Source organism: Thermobia domestica, chromosome 5 (assembly GCF_964235325.1).
Source record: "Thermobia domestica chromosome 5, izTheDome1.hap1.1, whole genome shotgun sequence".
NCBI classification, from domain to species: Eukaryota; Metazoa; Arthropoda; class Insecta; order Zygentoma; family Lepismatidae; genus Thermobia; species Thermobia domestica.
The window spans coordinates 115,131,776-115,148,829 of record NC_137458.1 but is presented as its reverse complement, the minus strand read 5'-3'; the positions used below and the strand labels follow the sequence as shown (position 1 = coordinate 115,148,829).

The following is a 17,054-nucleotide window of genomic DNA, read 5'->3' as shown; positions in this document are numbered from 1 at the left end:
ACAGATAACGGCATTGCTTTATAACTGGATGTCCCAGATTCTAATTTGTGGCCAGGCACCTAAATTAGAAATTTATAGAATTTTCCTATTCTATCTACGAAACGTTATGATGGTTGCGCTAGTTATATATCTTGGCAGTGAACTTCCTACAATTGCTGTTCGATCCTTGTGCAAACCACTCTTCCACCTGAATTGTTAGTAAATAAATAGACATCCAAAAAAAGTTTAAGCAATTGTGAATATAAAGCCATTTAGCCCTACCCATTGATCCAATGACTAGCACGCGCCTTTAATGCATGGGATCTTGAGTTCAGTTCTCAGTGATAGAGCCTTGCAAAGTTTGAACGCATTACGGTGGTTTGGATTCTCCCTTAAACTGTAGGTTTACGTAGCCTTACTACTGCAAGGGTGCTAAATTCTATAATACAGCCATCCAACCAATAAAGCAATTAACATGAGATAAAACATTATTAGAACAGAGTTTTTCACCAGTTACCTAACGTCTTATACCATTTAATTATTGTTGATGATGATACGAAATTTCCTTCTCATGATTCAAACACAAAAGTAAGTTATTGTCATCCTTTTTCAAAGTAGTATGCTGTATCAAATATGAGTAATTCTGAAAATGAGGATAAACCATATCGAAGAGGAAAATATGAATGATAATCCACTTTAACAACAGTGAAACCTAACAGTACCCTTTTGATAAGAGACTGCTAATCACTTTTACATTTTACCGTAATATCTTCAAAGGCGTTGTGCAATTTATGGGGATGTTTGTTGAAGTTTAGCGTCTCTTTTTAGCACTGAGCTTGCATGAGACGCGGGACTGCAACTTAAGATGAATAACTCCAATAGATGAATGATGAATGAGTTTATTATTATCCTGCAGGAAATCGAACCCTGAACAACATGTACCACAGGCGTATGTGCAGCCACTAGACCATCGGGTAAGGCTTCTTGGATATTGTGGTCTACGGTGTGATTAATTGTAAACGGACATTTAATGCATAGTTCACATCTGAACACTTCCATACATTATTTAATGCAGTTGAAATTTGAGTAATTGAATTAGTATAGAAGTCATGTCGGTATTGTAGCACTATTGTTGTATTGAGTGTTAAAATATTAACAAGGGACCTTAGCTTTTGCCATAACAAACCAAATGAATGCACACGCAAATATTTTGCTTATACGTTGGGGAGTAACTGATGGAAAAGGAAAAGGACCACCTAGAGAAATAATTAGTATAAGGTCATACTACCAACTCACATGTCGCTCCTTGAAATCAAATGTAAATCTCTACAATCTAAGGTCATTTAACTATAGGAACACTTTCAAAAATGTCAAATTAAAATCAAAGTGTTTGGTGAAAGACAAGCTGGAGAGAAGTTCAATACAAACTGGAGGATCATATCCAAATCCCCTGTTGCATATGCAACCCAATCAATAGCTATGTAAATTGAGTTGCCTCTACGTTAAAAATACATCACTAAACACTGCACGTAATACTCACTTGGTGATCTGGGGGGGCGCGGTGGCTCAGTGGTAGAGCGTTCACCTCTGGTGCTTGGGGTCCCTGGTTCGATCCCAGCTCGCGCCGTGTGGACTTTGTGGTGGACAAACACCGTGATCGTGGGTTTTCTTGGGGTTCTCCCGTTTCCTCCCACTTTCTTCATTCCGCCATTTCCCTCATCTCTCATCATCACCGTCTCCTTTTGCCTAACCGGCATAACCGTGGGACGTAAAACTAAAGGTTTCATTTCAGTTGGTGATCTGATAAATCTGCATAGACTCTGGAAGTAGGAAAAGGTCTTGCAAATAATTCATGAAGAGTTGCTTATCTAACTTTGTATATGCATAGGCCTACGTTATTATTAATAGCACTATAGCTTAGGGCTCTTCTGGGAGCACTCTGATGCCGACAAAACTCTCAATTTAACGTATTACATTACCACCTTACATAAGCAAGAGTCACTTTATGCCTCTTGGTAGTATATATTAAAAAAACTTAATATCGTAGGTATATATATATATATATATATATATATATATATATATATATATATATATATATATATATATATATATATATATATATGTGTGTGTGTGTGTGTGTGTGTGTGTGTGTGTGTGTGTGTGTGTGTGTGTGTGTGTGTATTAGTAGTAGTATGATTATGTTTAATTATGATAAAATAAATAAGATGGGGATCCCAGGACTGGTAGCATTTAATTCATATATTCTGATTAGCATGTAAGAATTATTATCTATATTATTATTGTATATATGTTTGTATATTACATGTATTTTTTTCTCTTAGAGATTCTTAAAAAATTATTGACAAAAATCTTTCTTTCCCTCTTGATAGTTTTAGAAACCAGTTTATTTCTGGATTTAGCCAGCCAGCTTTGAAGAGAGAGGAGACTGTTTTCTTTTGGAGTATCAATGGATTGCTTGTAAGGGAGGTCAAAGCGTCCTTTTGGGTAGTTCCCTATAAATACAAGGAGGAGCTGTCCTCCTCATCTTCATTTTTGGCTAGACTTTACGCTCGACGCCTCGAAGATCATTTTTTCTCACAGCTTTATGCTGGCTTTTTGCCTTAGTGATAGCATTATAGGTTATGTTAGGTTCCTTAGAAGCTTAGCACTTTTCGAGACTCAGATGAGTGATTCTGAGACAGGAAGTTTCTCAGCTTTTCAAATTAGAGGCTGTATTCCTAGGTAAGATAGGTTTGATAGGGTAGTCCCTGGTTAGGAATTTCTTTTTTTTTCGAAATTATAAGGATTTAGTTAGAAGTTATTATGTATTATATGTGGTTTTAATCCTACTCCTATTTTGGAAATTGGATTTTTCTTAAAGTTTCTCTGAGGCTTTGTAAGCTCTCAGTTAAGTCTGGTTTCTACTTGAGGGCCAGCAGCAGGCTAATTTGGTATTTACGGATCCTATGGTTTTGGGATCGATTCCCCTTATGAAGGCAGGTGTCATGATCGGCCTGCCGAATAGGGTTTATAGGTCTTACTTCTGAGCGACAGAGATTATGGACCTATACCGTTTTGTTAAACATCCGACAATTTAACCAGTTCCGTAGTGAGGGACATATTTATTTCCTACTTGAGGAAATATTGCCTTACCTTTAACCTTACCCAATCCTTGTAAATTGATTAGATTAGAATCCTTATTTAGTAGTACTGCCTCTGACAGGCTTTACTACGAGTAGAGGTTAGGCCAGGTTTCTGAACGAGTGCTGAAGGAACCTTTGAAAATTAAGGGCTCACTGGAAGGCGTGTAAGTGAATGCAAAGAAGGTGAGTCCGCAGGCCCCAAGATTTAGAGTAACTTTAGTTAAGTTAAGGTTTCATTTAATGATCTTAAAGATATATCACAGTAGGAGCTATATCTCTAATACGGGCTATAGTTTGGAATATAGTTTTTCGACAGCTAAATTGTGGACTCGATAACTCTTCTGCGAATTAGATTGATTCAAAGTTAAGCCCAAAGATTTTTTCATAAATAAAGCATAGAGATGAAAGAATATAAGGATTTCATTAACAGGATATGTTCCCGTATGTAATTTCATTGGATTAAATTTTAAACCCCTAGGCACAGCCTGAAACTGATATATTCTGGGTTAACAGGATATTAGAATTTGTATAATGTCTTTATTATATACTTTTTAAAAATATGCAAGAGATTTGGAGCATTTATTCTTAAGATTTCGAGTTAATTAATTGAGGTTGTTTGTAAGGCGGGTTGCCTAACATAATAACCATCTCCCGAGCGAGATACGGTCCGTAACTATTATTATTATTATATGTACTCAGCGCATAAGATTTAATTCCACTAGTATCTTTTTTTGCACATAATAGAATTATTTACTTAAAGTTAGTGTCTACTGAGTAGTACTTTATTTATCAACTCTCAGTTTAAATTCTGATTCTATCGTAATGGCCAGATTTTTATTTCTGATGAGTACAATTTCTTGAATAATCTTAGAGAATATTAGACCCTAGTAATTAAGACATTCTAGTACTTTATGAAGCTCAGAGCACTAAAAAGTACTTAAGGTTCTAAATGAATGTAAAAAATAATTAAACACTTTATTATACACTTCACATTGAAAATCACTACGTTCTTATTAGTGGCGTATGCAAGGAGAGGGTTTATCTTCTCTTGAGAATATATAATGCAAAAATAAACATTTGCCATTTACCTTTGAAATTATATGAACTTGGAGCTTAAAGCTCCCCCTTGATGAAACTTTACGTATAATACTGATTTCTGTCCATGAATGGAAGCAAATGAAACAAATCTTAAATGAAACAAATCTTAATCTTCTGTAAGGAACTGATTTTTTAAAAGTGAAACCATTAAAATGCATTAGGTATTGTACCTACTATACAGATATGTGAGCAGGATTTATTGTTTTTTGCTTGTTGAAGTTTAGTCTTTTCAGCACAGAGAGGCTATATGAGATGTTGACACACAGTTTAAAGTGGGATCCAAACTACGGTAGTGTGTTCAAAATTCACTACCAGGAATCTAACCTGAAACTAGATGCACCAAAGACGCACAGTCTAACCATTAGGCCAACGTGGAGGTCTGTGCAGTACTTAAAGAAAAACAAGATTGTAAAACATACTACAGTTTAGCTTAAAATATTTTTTTTAAATAAACTAAACAAATGACATATTATTGATATTAAACCTTTGGATCCTGTGATTCGTCTAATATTTGCCCTTTGCTGTTCATCACCCGATAAGCTGGAATGCCATTTTCCACATCCGGTTGAATGAAAGTCAATTGTGTAGTGAAATGGCACTTTGCTCCTGGGAAGCGTGCTACTTCACCGGAGCCTGAATGTGACGATAAGGGAAGAGGAGAAGCTGCCGATGTTTTCATTGAAGGTTTCTCAAGAGACGTAGACGCTTTAGCAGAAGTCGCATCTGGTTGAGATTCATTAATAGAAGATTCTGCAGCAGTTGACGAATTATACTGAAAAGAAAATTACATTATGTTGTTTACAGAAGAAGTATTCATTAATATTTGGTTTTTATCAACGTCAAATTTCACTACACCCAGAAATATTAAATTTGGATTTACGATACTGGAAATTAAATGCTTCTTCCTACTTGTACAATTATACATTTTCTGAATGTTTGTAAAAATTAAAATTGTGAGATATATAGAGTTTTCAAACTATACGCTGCGACATTGTCCTTACCTCGTTAGAGAGGGACAGAGATCCTACTAATATTAAGCATCAAAGCCATTTCACAGATCATTTGATGCTAGAAATAACTGAAAATACATTTTGCGATTATTTACTTTTTTTTTTTTTTTTAGAAAATATGGAATAGTGTATTATTACAAAGAAACATAAAGGATGCTGAAAAATATTTTAGTACTTTTGTAATGAAATGACATTTCTAACATCAGCTTCAACTACCATCCAATAACTATAATATCAGGTATACGCGTGAGGTGTGTCCTGAAGATCCGCCCATCGAAATCCTGACTTTTCTGTAAGTTTAGTCTAATTTTAGGTGTGATTCTACGAATTTTAATATATTTTATTCTCATACTGAATTTGGACCCCTTCCAAAAAGCTTTGGACTCCCACCTGAAATAAATTCCTGCGTACGTACCTGATATTAACAACAAAATGTATCCGAATAGATAAACTGCATATATAGCTCCATAAAATGATAAAGAAGAGTCACCGTTTTTATCAACCTCTCATTATAGTGATGATTATTTGATGATTATAGTCTTTAAGAGAATCTCAACTTTTACGAAACCATTTGTATTCGAACTGTCCTCACATTAGTGAAAATGTTGGTTTGCTAAAGATCAATGTCTCTTCCAGCACTGAGATCTTCAGCTTAACCGATTAAAGGGGTGTACCTTCATACTCTAACTACCAAAATTTGGATTTCTATGGAGGGTGGTTACGCATTGAAAGCACTCCCTTTTTTCTCTCTAGACTATTTTGGGACAGTCATTCCATAGTGTGTTCCTTTATAAGTTCTTTGATGTCCACTAGATGGATTTCAGCGGCGTAGCATAAGGGAACGACGGTATTCCCGGCATCCCCTGTCAATAAGAAAAAGTACGTATTTCGTTATATGTAAATTGTTTGCTTGTAATTATCACAATTATTTCCACTGCAATCTTCTGGATGCGCTCTCTCGCCTTACTTTGACAAGCGGAACCTACGCATGCGTGTCACTCAGATGCACATTTTTTGTCTTTTCTTTTGTCGTATGTTATGTTCCTTGGGCTTCCAGGCCTACTGCAAGCATCGGGGTTTTCGTTTGCTTTCTGTCGAATGCGCATGCCCAACTACCTGCTTCCTTACTCTCCTAATCGCTTACAACTCTACATTTTGCTTTAGATATACGCTGGCATATTCAAGTATTTCCAACTTTAACTAAGCCATAGTTTCCGTACAGAACGTACGAGCGCTAACATCAAGGAGATAGAACAAAACAGAAATGGTTAGTTCAATGCCTCTTTGAAGCATGTCGATTATGTAAATAATAGTATAAAAATAATTATGCTTTAATCGTAATAAAATGGATCGTAATTGTAATCGTAGGGGGCTCCACCAATTAGGGGGCCTCCCCCTAATTTTTTTTTACAACCCTATATTTCCCCTCGGAATAGCTATGTATTGCTGATTGCAGTAGTATTGTATCGCACAAGTGACTAACTTTGGCATCCCCAGTTCGGAATACCACACTACGCTACTGATGGATTTAACATGATTATTTCGTTTTGTGGCCAAATTTTAATTATTTATGTAAGTAAAACTGTACTGTTCGTATGTTTTGTATTATATCGCTTTGAATTAAAGCTACGTTTGTTCCCTTCAAAAATCTCAATAAAATGTGTTCTTTGCAGTCTTCTTATCAGCTTAAGTATGTCACGACATTTTATAACGTGTATCAAAATTACGACTTAAATTGTGGTTTCAATTTATAACCACTGTCCATGTTTGAGTACACAATTGTAACGCAGTACGATTCTCCTCTGGCGCGAATATTTTTCTGGCGCGAATTGTATTGCTAGTAGTAGTTGTTAAGTTGGAGTCTCTCGTTTGCATCTCGCCATTTTGTACGTACAGTATTAATGAATTATAATGCCACGCTTTTTGAGTAAGACGGCAATTTGTGACACTGCTGAGGACGAAATTTCTTCAGGGGATGAAAGTGTTCTGAATGATGACTCAGCAGCAGCACAGAAAGTTAAGACGTCATTAGTGATATTGGAAGTAATTGACCAAGTGTACAGCCTGTGAACGAGGTGGAAAAATGGATACTGTTCCACATCCAAGTTCGCGCGTAAGGATGTAAAAAATTCATCATGAGATAAGAAATATGTTGTGTTGCCTATTCCTGCGTTTACTGAAAAATCTGGAGTCTCTGATGTAAAGATCATTAATTCCCGAACTTCATACAAGTTATTTTCCTTACTTTTTGATAGTGATTTAGTAGATATGATCGTCTATCAAGCAAATCGTTTCCTTACCCAGAGTGTTAACAGATTTACTCCCAACTAATTCCGATAGAATGCAAGTATTTCTTGGAATTTTGCCTGGAGTACGCTATAAGGAAAAGCAAAGATAGCAGCCATGGCCAGGAGCAGAATGGCATTCACCATTTTATGTTGTATGTTCATTATGAAAATAGGGGATGATAGGAGAACAATAGAAAGAAATGCAAAGGTTTATTAAACGCTTGCAGGGACATGGGTTTAGAAGTAAACGCAGAGAATACTAAATACATGAAAGTTCGTCGGGATCGTAATACTGCAAATTATGGATGCGTTAAAATAGCAAATAATACTTTGATAAAATGGATACTTTCAAATATCTAGGTTTACAGGGAATTCGTGTTATTATTTAGTTCAAAATCTTTTGTCGTCGCGAATTCTGTCGAGGAATTTGAAACTTAAAATACATAAAACAATAATCATGCCTGTTGTTCTGTATGGTTGCGAAACATGGTCGCTTACTCTGAGGGAAGAACATAGACTGAAATTTTTGAGAATAAGATCCTGAACGTACAAGCACGAAAAGTCAATATACACAGTTCATTTCTTGGTTTGTTGTGTTGTAATATTGTTAAAGTGATTGTTGTGATTTGAAGTGGAAAATGGAAACAAAATATAAAAAAATAAATAAATAAAAATAAATAAAAACTCCTCACAAAGTAATGTATTTAGGACTACATACAGTATAAAGTGTTAAAACTTCGTAGAAGAGATAGAAAAAAGTGGACTTATATTGCATTTAATAAAACAACAAACACAGTTGGTTGTGTGATAGACAGAAGTGTCAGAATTGATAAAATTGGTATAATTTCAACCATACTGTTCAAAGTATATGGATAAATCAACACTGTAGACCAGTGGCGCGGATGGTGTAGAGAAGGGGCTGACGTGCTTAAGCTTATGCCTTCTTAGTATAGTGATATCAAAAATTGATTCTGCTAATATGCAGTATTTCCTATTTGTGACTCCCGATAATACCACTTTTCTTATAATTTAACACAAGAATTGTACAGTCATGTTAAAAACAAAACTCTCTTCTCTGAAGCTCCCTTTAACCCTACACAAGATTTTAACATTTGTTATGTCCTGAATTATCTTTCTTTGGGGGTGAGGGGCTCCTTCTCGTCAGCATAAGCATCAAAATTAAAGACTGAGGGCGCGAGTATCCGTGTAAGAACAAAAGAGAAGCAAGTTTCTAAAGTTCACTTTTTAAAAATTATTGACCTGTTTAGCTGAATTGTTAGCACACGCAACTTTGTAGTAAGTGATCCCTGGTTGTACTCCCATTTGGACCACTAACATCTTGTTGACTCATCATCCTGAAGGGCCGCAGCAGCTCAGAGGAGGTAGATTCCTGCTATGTCGGGTCCTAACTCGCGCCAAGTGGGCCTTGTGGTGGACAACTTCTATTGCTTGGGTTTTCTCGTGTTCTCTTATTTTCTCCCACTTTCTTCATTTCGTTCATCACCATCACTTTCCTTAGCCTCCAAGGCATAATCGTGGGTTCTAAAACTGAAAGATCTCGTTTCATTTCTTCATATCATGAGGCAATTGGAGAACTATGTGAATATTAAGAAGTAGCGAACTCAGGTCCAGAGAGTCAGTCCAGTATATTGGTTTATATCTGCTTGCAGTGGCGTATTTAAGAGGAGGGCTTTCAGGCATAAACCCTCCTGAAATTTTATTTACTGTCTTAAAGTAAATTAAAAATATTGCAGAGTTTTCAATTTCGTAATACGCCACTGTCTGCTTGTATATGTATTATATGCTTAATATATACAGGGTGGCCGAAAAGTAGGTATAGAGAACCGTACTGATCAGCTCATTGCATTTTATATCATTTCCTATTGTTATCCATCAGCTAGACTTAGTTTGTTATTTGATCTTAATGTCCTTTTACTTATACCTTAAGCTCAGAACAGCCTAAGTAAATAAATCATTAAACTAGAATGTTATACTAGATCAATGCAGAGGTGTATACCTACTTTTTGGCCACCCAGTATATATCCCCATGTCGCAAACGTCGCCAACACCTAGTGACCCACTTGCTGGTTAATGTCGATCTTCGATATAGCGACTCGTCGAAGGATTGCCGCTAGTGTCACTGGCGGCAGAGTTTTGTCGAGTCGAAACAGATATCTAGAGTCCGGGTTTTGAAGTTACCACCTCGTAGCAGCGAGAACTTCATTTTCCGCGCTCCTTCAAATTCGTCGTGGAGAATCGCGAAAGGGCCAACACGAACTATCGCGAATCATGTGCATGCAGTTATTATTATATTATTTTTTCCTAACGAATTGTTCCTAAAGTGAACTCCGGGGGTCAAAAGTAACCCCTGCCTCTACATCATGAAGTGAAAAATCTTGAGATAATTGCGTATAATTGTATGAATTCAGATGACAACTGTCATCAGAAAGTGAATATGGGAGAACTATGAAATAAAGTAAATAGACGCGTGTCATTTTGTTATAAAATTATATGGAGAATGCATTTTATCTGATCTCAAACGGTTATCGCGAATATACACGGTTGAAAGTCGGAAGAACATGCGCCTAATAATCATAAGGTCAGTGGTTTGCGCCTACATCGGGACACTTTCTTCTATACTTTTTTCAAGTGTTTTTTTTTTTTTAGATTCACCTTAATGTAAACAAATCACGCATATAAGCGATTTAAGATATTTTTGGGGAGTAACTCTGTGGTTCATTGGCGTTTTGTCGCTGCGGGGCCCCCAATTTTTGGCGAGATGTCGCTAGTTGCCCATCGGTGGTCCACCAACGCTTACAGCATGGGGATGCTTGTCTGCGCTCCTTTAACCGTTTTAGGATTTTTGGTAACTTTTGTTATCATGGCGTAGTATCGTCTTTGACCACTTATTTAGGTTCTATAACAGATATTTAAGCCGGTTTTTTTATTGGTCAAGTCAAGGATGGATCAGAGAACCCCAGATGCGTTTTGGAACCGGATGGTTAACTTGGTGGCGCTCAGTGGGGACAGAGGGTATTGAATTTTTCGTTTTTTCTTAAGGCAAATTTCAAAAATTGTCCACGCCTTTAGTTTTCAAGATATCATATTAAAACTTTGCATACGGATTGTGCGTAGCTTTGCATGTTACTCAAAAATTTTTGAGATCCTTTCGTGAAACCAGGGCCGGACCCGAGGGGCACCAGTGTTCCGAGGGAGTGATTTTTTCAAGAAAAATTCCGGTTTTCCCGATTTTTCCAGTTCAGGTATATGATACGGACAAGCGATTGGTACCATTGAAAAGTATGCTCTATCCTAAAAGAAAAAAGGAGGGTATAACACATGATCCTACGGTAAATAGTGAGGAAGCAGTAGTTGTTTGAATAAAAGTTTAAATTTACCTCAAAAAGTAGGAAATCCTAAAAGGGTTAACATGTGGATTTATTAGCCACATGGCGTTTTGCTGGCTCCGCCACTACCGTAGACATATTAAAGAAGTTTTAATATACTCTAGGTTGATACTACAAAAAAAAAAAAAAAAAAAAAAAAAAAAACTTGATATCGCAGAAAATCACATAGTCCAGAGCAGTGTTTCTTCCAGACCTGTATTTTTTGGAGGGCGCTGCTCCCCGGAGATCTGAGAGTGCCCCCCCCCCAGGAGCAGACCAAAATAATATGTCTATAATATAATAAGTCTAATATCCTCGGACGGAAGAAGTGAAAAAGACGTAAGTTCCAGAATAGCACAGGCTAAGCAAGCATTCAATAGGAAAAGGAAAAGGGGACTACTAACATTAAGAAATGTTCGCTGGACGTTCGTAAACGATTTATTAAGACACTGGTATGGAGCGTGGCGCTGTACGGATCAGAGACGTGGACATTGAGGAAAGCTGAAATATCCAAGTTGGAAGCATTTGAAATGTGGTGTTGGCGCAGAATGCTGCGCATATCATGGACCTAAAGCAAAAGGAATGAAGATGTACTAAAGGAAGCTAACGAAGGACGACAGATCATGAAGATAATAGGAAAAAAAGAAGAAACAGCATGCTTGGTCATCTTATTCGACACTCCGATTGGATCAGTGTGCTGATAGAGAGAAAGCCAGAAGGAAAGCCAGGAAGAGGAAGACCAAGGATAGAATATCTAGATGCAGTTACGAAGAGGAGGCCTTATCAAAGTATAAAACAGCTCTCCCGAGAGAAAAGTTTTAAAATTTCCATGTTGCCAACCAACCTATGGTTGAGGTGAACAAGAAGAAGAATATAATAACAAATAGAATAGTATCAGCAGGGCCACCCGGAACATTGTTTTTGAGAGCATTTAAAATGGTTTTATTCGGATTCATATTAGTAATTCTATATTTGTAAACATAAAATACAGATTTTCTACATCGTGCAGATGTACTCAGCCAGTGGAAAGTAATAGGTTAAACTCCCGCAGATAGCGGCCTCGGATAAGTCCCACATAAGCCTCTTTTCAACGTTGCATTACTACTTATTTGTTCTTTCTTTAATGATAACCATTCACTTTGGGTATCTTCTAGTTTCTCCCAATATAAGATCTCCAATGTTACGTGCTTCACAAAATATAATTGAGCGGGCAAAGGGGGTTACAAGCCCCGCAGGATTCGTTGTTTTCTATCTTTATCCAGTGGTGCTATTCTAAATTTTTAACAACCGGTTCTGGATCCAGTTCGCTAACTATAAAAGATAGTGGAGAACTTCTGTGAACGCAGCATTGAATCTCCGGGTTCCATAGGCTATATATATAGAATGTTCATTTATTATGTAGCCAAAATCCACTGGTAAAATCCTCACACCTAAACAATAAAAAAAGTCCATATGAACATAGGGTGAAAAATGTGTTGTTTGAAAGTTACGAGATGCCGAAATCGAGAAAATTGTAAATTTGAGGCTGCCTAGCTCGAAAATTATGAGAGATATCAAAGGCGGTTAAAGAAATATTAAAAGAACTAGTACACTGTCTATCTAAATAACCATCTTTCAGACTTGAGACATATCGGTGCAACGGATTTTATAGAGGGAACTGCAGTATAGGTTCCGCTCTTTCACCTCTCTCTCTAGAAGCATGTGCGCCGGTACAACCCAACTCTGAAACATGGTCAAGTCTGAAAGATGGTTATTTAGATAGGCAGTGTACTAGTTCCTCTAATATTTCTTTAACCGCCTTTCATATCTCTCATAGTTTTCGAGCTAGGCAGCCTCAAATTTTCTCGATTTCGGCATCTCGTAACTTTTAAACAACACATATTTCACCCTATGTTCATATGGATTTTTTTTATTGTTTAGGTGTGAGGATTTCACCAGTGGACTTTGGCTACGTAATAAATGAACACCCTATATATATATATATATATATATATATATATATATATATATATATATATATATATATATATATATATATATATATATATATATATATATATATATATATATAGATAGATAGATAGATAGATAGATAGATAGATAGATATGAAATAGTAGATAGATAAATGCAATTCTCATAAAAAACAAACCATACAAGGTAGACAAAACGAAACAGTTACCACAAGTGACAAATAGCGATCTACACAGCATCTTAATACAAGGTGGTGTTACGAAATTATGTAGCACTGTAAATACATTGGAAACGAATTGTCCAAGATAGATTGTTGTCAAAAAGTATTGGAAAGACCTTCAGTCAGCAATGAGCAATGGACCGACAATTGTTGATAATGGTATGTATGTGTTTCAAATATAAATAACGCTCACCATTTCACTGATATAAGCCGTTCTCGTTCTTGATATCTTAGCATTTGAGATTAAGAAATAAACGTTTATACCTTGTTTTGAGAAATTACATGTTTAACCCTGTAGCTGTAAAAATTTCTGAAAACAAAGACAATAAAATTTACCGTTCCCAGGTTCTTTAGATAGGTAATTCGTTTTGGTTGTCAAAAATTTGTATCCAACAAGCTGTCCCTTCCAGCTTGTGTGTGTGTGTGTGTGAGAGAGAGAGAGAGAGTTTATGACTTACTATAACAAACGGTTCTGCGAACTCGAAATATTTTAACAGTTGGTTCTAGCGAACCAGTACGAATCGACTGAATAGCACCACTGCCTTTATCACAATTTAGACAGAAACAAGGTAGGGGAGAGTTGGATAAAACGGGGTAGTCTGACAAAACGAGATACGTCGCCTAGGCACCAGACTAGTGCTGCTATCTAGCGGACGACGAAAGAAACTTGTTCTCTGCCGTCATTACATCATTCTCAGTTCGTCCCGCCTCCAGAGCACCAGCTGATGGAAAGTTGTAGCTCTTAGAACTTTTGTACTCTGTTTTCTTGCCACTTTCTACATTTACGTGCTTTGTTTTCTACTTATACTGCCTACATATATTTGAATACAATTCCGGTGAGTATTACATTTGAATAAGCATTTATTAACGAATATTCTCATGTGTAGTTAATCTAATTTCCCCTTCAGGTTTAGACAGCAGCCATGTTTGTTTTGAAAAGTGTCGGAGTTTGACAAAACGGGACACTTATGAGTTGGATAAAACGGGATACAGTTGTTTTGGGTCCCCTTTGATCCATCTATTTATTTTTATATTATTACTTTTACTTTTTTTAAATAACCTATTTCTTTTTAAATAGCCATATATTAATGTAGGCCTAGGCCTTTTGAACAGCTTAACTCATCGCCTTCAGCCCCTGGGTGTCAGTTTCATGGCTCCACTGAGCACGTATTGTGAACAAGAAGTTCGAAAGTGGCTGTTCAACCATCCAGGTACGTGCGTTACAATTTACAAAGTTGGAAAACTGTTCAGAGCACCGTATTGACGGGCAGCTGTTGCAGAAACTGCCGTTAAAGGATTTAGCAAAACCGGCATAAATCCTTACAATCCTGACGTTTTCCCAGATCACTTGTTTGCACCCTATGTCACCACAGACAATCCTACGCCAGACCTGCAGCAAGAACCTCCAGGCGTTATGCATCAGTCTGCTGTGAGCAAAGACCAAGAGTAACCTTCCACTTCTTCAACGGGCTTCGTACGAGATCAAAAAACAAATTTATCAGGAGACAGCCTACGGCCAGACCAGTCTGCAACATCCTTAGGGGAGAAAGGATTAGAACTCTCTTGTTATCGACAAAAGCTACCCTTTTCCATCTCTCCAAATGTTGTTCTACCTACCTCAAGTAAAAGGACCTAGCCCAGAAAAAAATGACTGATAAAAGAAGAAAACTGTTGTAATAACATCATCTCTATATAAGAGTGAGTTAGAAATGGAAGGAAAAGAAAGGATGATTAAACTACAACAAAGAATCAAGAAAACTGAAGAAAAGGCTGCTACGAAATCCCTCTTAAAACGTTTCAAAAAGACGTTTGTAAGAAAAGGAAATGGACAAGAGGAAGAAACAGAGCTACCAAAACCAGCCAAACCTGAAAGTAGGCTTACAAAAAAATCCAAAGGAACGCCTAATCCTGATGTTAAAAGTCAACACATAGAAAAGTTTAATAAACCTTCAGCAAACAGCCAAGAATGCATGTCGCCATCATCTCAAGATGAAACAGAGGGAGGAGAAATTTGCATGTTTTTAATTCACTGTACGTCGACTCTAAAGCTGGTGAAGGTTAGATCCAATGTTATGGATGCTAAGCATGGGCTCAAGAAGCGTGTTCTAATGCTAAGGAAGATGACGACACCTTTGTATGCGACTTTTGTTCTGCTATAGACCTAAATAAAAGGTATTCTTTCCCATTTTGTAAATAATAACATGAAAAACTCTTATTTTACGTCTCTGATTACTGAAGACATTATTCTTTCAAACGGAAATTTTGCTTCACAGTAGTTTCCTGTCAGTTAATTATGCTTTTTTGTATGCTTCAATAAATGTTGTAGTTAAAACACAATTAATGTGTGGTTTTCTTCAACACATTTTCCGTAGTAAAATAAAAACAAGAATATGGTATCTCGTTTTATCCAACCTCCCCCTACTTGGTTCTGGAGCCATTAAACGAATTGGGGGAGATTATAAATGTCATCCTTCACCTTTTTCTTATTCTCATACTGACATTTCGTCTGATTCTGTTCATTTTTCCCGTAAAGTTTGTATTTCGAGGCCGCCATCTGCGAAAGTTAACCCAATTAATACGTACATTACACAATCGTATTTGTTATGCACTTTCATTTTAACCCTAATATAGCCCTTGTAATGGTCTGACACTAGTAACAACATTTGTAAACATAAAATATTAGTTTCCTACATTGTGCTTCGACAGTACAACTTAATATCCCTCTTTCATATGTTACTCACTCACTTTAACCTTAAAATTACTATTTTGACGACGGATTATATTTAACACAAATGATAAATCAAGTTATATTTAACACAAATGATAAGGACAAGGAAATTGAGGATACTTACAAATGTTTGATTAAACTGGACCCAAATAACTTTCCTTGGCAGTTTTTCTCTGAAAGCAATTAATCGCCTAAAAGACGCACAATTGAATACAGATTGCATTGTCTATTACACGAATAGTTTGCTCGTTCGACTATATGACTACTTTCTGCAAAACACATAAATCTATTTCAATTCATATACATATATAAAATTCTGCTTATTTGTAACTGGTATTTTTAAGCTTCGCGATAAATGCGAATTCGGGTGCTGATCATATTAATCTTGTAACATTTATATCACAGAAGATTAGACATAGAAGACAGATCATTCATTCTCTGAGTTAGAAGAGAAAGAGTGATCATACGGAGAAAAAAAATGACAATAATAACTTTGTGTCAAAGTGATGTCAGATTTTTTTACTCGATTGTGAAACGATATTTTAATCATAGCATTAGAAAAATATTGCTTTAGAAATATAACTTGCTTATCTACATTTTTGTATTTGGAGAGCATTTGAGTTAAACAACTACGGATGTGTCATTCCTTCAATTTAATGAACACCCATTGCAGTACAGTTCACATAGGAATATGGGCGGTTTGTGTTTAATTCGAAGATGTTGGTCAGCAAATTTGTAGCTTTACGTCCCACGATTACTCCCTTCAGACTAAAGGAGATGGATGATTAATGAAAGTGAATGATCACGAAAGAAATGGTAGGATTGAAACATGGGAGGAAACGGGGGGAGGTTCTACCTGGAGAAAATCAACGGATATGAACTTGTTCACCATAAATTGCTTGTCCTGAAATCGAACCAGAGACTCCTAGCACCAGAAATAAACGCTCTACTACTGAACCACAGTGCCCCCTAAAAATATCGTTCTGCATACCTATAGCTACATAGGAACACAAATTTTTATTGAGCTCGTCTCTCATTTACTCTATTGTTCTTCAGTTGTTCGATCCTGAAAAGTAAGATAATGTTCTTTTTGCATTTAAATGTGTTCCATACAGAGAACAGACTTTAGAGGCTGAAAAACTTACAGCTATATTCATGCCCATGTATGGATCACAGAGGCCCAGGGTGGAAAATTTCCAGGGGCGGCATATTTAAAAACTCGATATA

The 17,054-nt window shown here is 36.5% G+C and overlaps 1 protein-coding gene across 2 annotated transcripts in view; it reads right to left on the bottom strand.

Moving 5' to 3' along the window:
• The window catches only part of LOC145686052 (2-oxoisovalerate dehydrogenase subunit alpha, mitochondrial-like), a 52,281-nt gene extending 36,040 nt beyond the window's left edge, over positions 1–16,241 (bottom strand). Inside the window, exons 1-2 of one of the 2 annotated variants that reach the window (XM_081758937.1) lie at positions 15,952–16,240; positions 4,708–4,995 (exon numbers count right to left, since the gene is read on the bottom strand). In XM_081758937.1, coding sequence (XP_081615063.1) covers positions 4,708–4,995; positions 15,952–16,050 — 387 coding nt within the window. In that variant the 5' untranslated portion in view covers positions 16,051–16,240. Of the gene's footprint in view, positions 1–4,707; positions 4,996–15,951 lie in introns of both variants that reach the window. The other variant, XM_081758938.1, reaches the window with a different exon arrangement.
• Between the last annotated feature and the right edge of the window lie 813 nt (positions 16,242–17,054).